Source organism: Egretta garzetta, unplaced genomic scaffold (assembly GCF_000687185.1).
Source record: "Egretta garzetta isolate BGI_Z169 unplaced genomic scaffold, ASM68718v1 scaffold677, whole genome shotgun sequence".
Lineage (NCBI taxonomy): Eukaryota > Metazoa > Chordata > Aves > Pelecaniformes > Ardeidae > Egretta > Egretta garzetta.
The window spans coordinates 73,992-74,977 of record NW_009260355.1 but is presented as its reverse complement, the minus strand read 5'-3'; the positions used below and the strand labels follow the sequence as shown (position 1 = coordinate 74,977).

Sequence of the window (986 nt, the reverse complement as noted above, 5' to 3'; positions counted from 1 at the left end):
TGTCCCCACCCCCACCCCCCAGGAGGGGCCCAGGTGTCTGGGGGCCCCCAAGGGCCCCCAGCTCTTGCCCTTTGATGGGGATGTAGGGCCTTCCCTCCCCAGGGGACCCAGGTGTGCCCCAAGGGACCCAAGTGTCCCCTAAAGGACCCAGGTGTCCCCTATGGGGCCCAGGTGTCCCCGAGGGGCCCAAGTGTCCCCTATGGGACCCAGGCATCCCCCTCCCTCCCCAGGGGCGGGACCCAGGGGACCCAGGCGTTCCCTAAGGGATGCAGGCATCCCCTGAGGGACTCAGGGGACCCAGGTGTCCCCCCTTGTCCCCAGGGGACACGGCCATGCCCCATTGTCCCCAAGGGACCCAGGTGTCCCCTAAGGGATCCAGACATCCCCCTCCCTCCCCAGGGGAACCAGGTGGGACCCAGGGGACCCAAGGTGTTCCCTAAGGGACCCGGCTGTGCCCCAGGGGACCCAGGTGTACTCCAAGGGACCTAAGGTGTCCCCTAAGGGACCCAGGCACCCCCCTTCCTCCCCAGGGGACCCAGGCGTACCCCTTGTCCCCAAGGGAACCAGGTGTCCCCTGAGGGACCCAAGTGTGTGTCAGGGGACCCAGGCATCCCCTGAGGGACCCAGGGGACCCAGGTGTCCCCCCTCGTCCCCAAGGGACCTAGGTGTCCCCAGGGGACCCAGATGTACCCCAGGGGACCCAGGCATCCCCCTCCCTCCCCAGGGGACCCAGGCAGGACCCAGGGGACCCAGGCATCCCCCTCCCTCCCCAGGGGACCCAGTTGTCCCCTGAGGGACCCAGGCGTCCCCCTCCGTCCCCAGGGGACCCCGGTGAGCAGACCTGGAGCAAGAGGTGGTACTTGAGCACCCGCTGCATTGGCACCATCAGGAGGTCCCTCAGGGAGAAGCGCCCGTTGTTGGCTCGTTGGGAACACTCCTGGTGGGGGGGTCACAGGGGAGGTCACGGGGGTCACAAGGGGTTATGG

The 986-nt window shown here is 68.7% G+C and overlaps 1 protein-coding gene across 1 annotated transcript in view; it reads right to left on the bottom strand.

Annotated features, from left to right (window-relative positions):
- VAV1 (vav guanine nucleotide exchange factor 1) overlaps window positions 1–986 on the bottom strand; it is a 16,496-nt gene that overhangs the window by 8,486 nt on the left and 7,024 nt on the right. Inside the window, exon 7 of the mRNA XM_035898430.1 lies at window positions 842–937. Within this exon, the coding sequence (XP_035754323.1) occupies window positions 842–937 (96 nt within the window). The remainder of the gene's footprint in view (window positions 1–841; window positions 938–986) is intronic.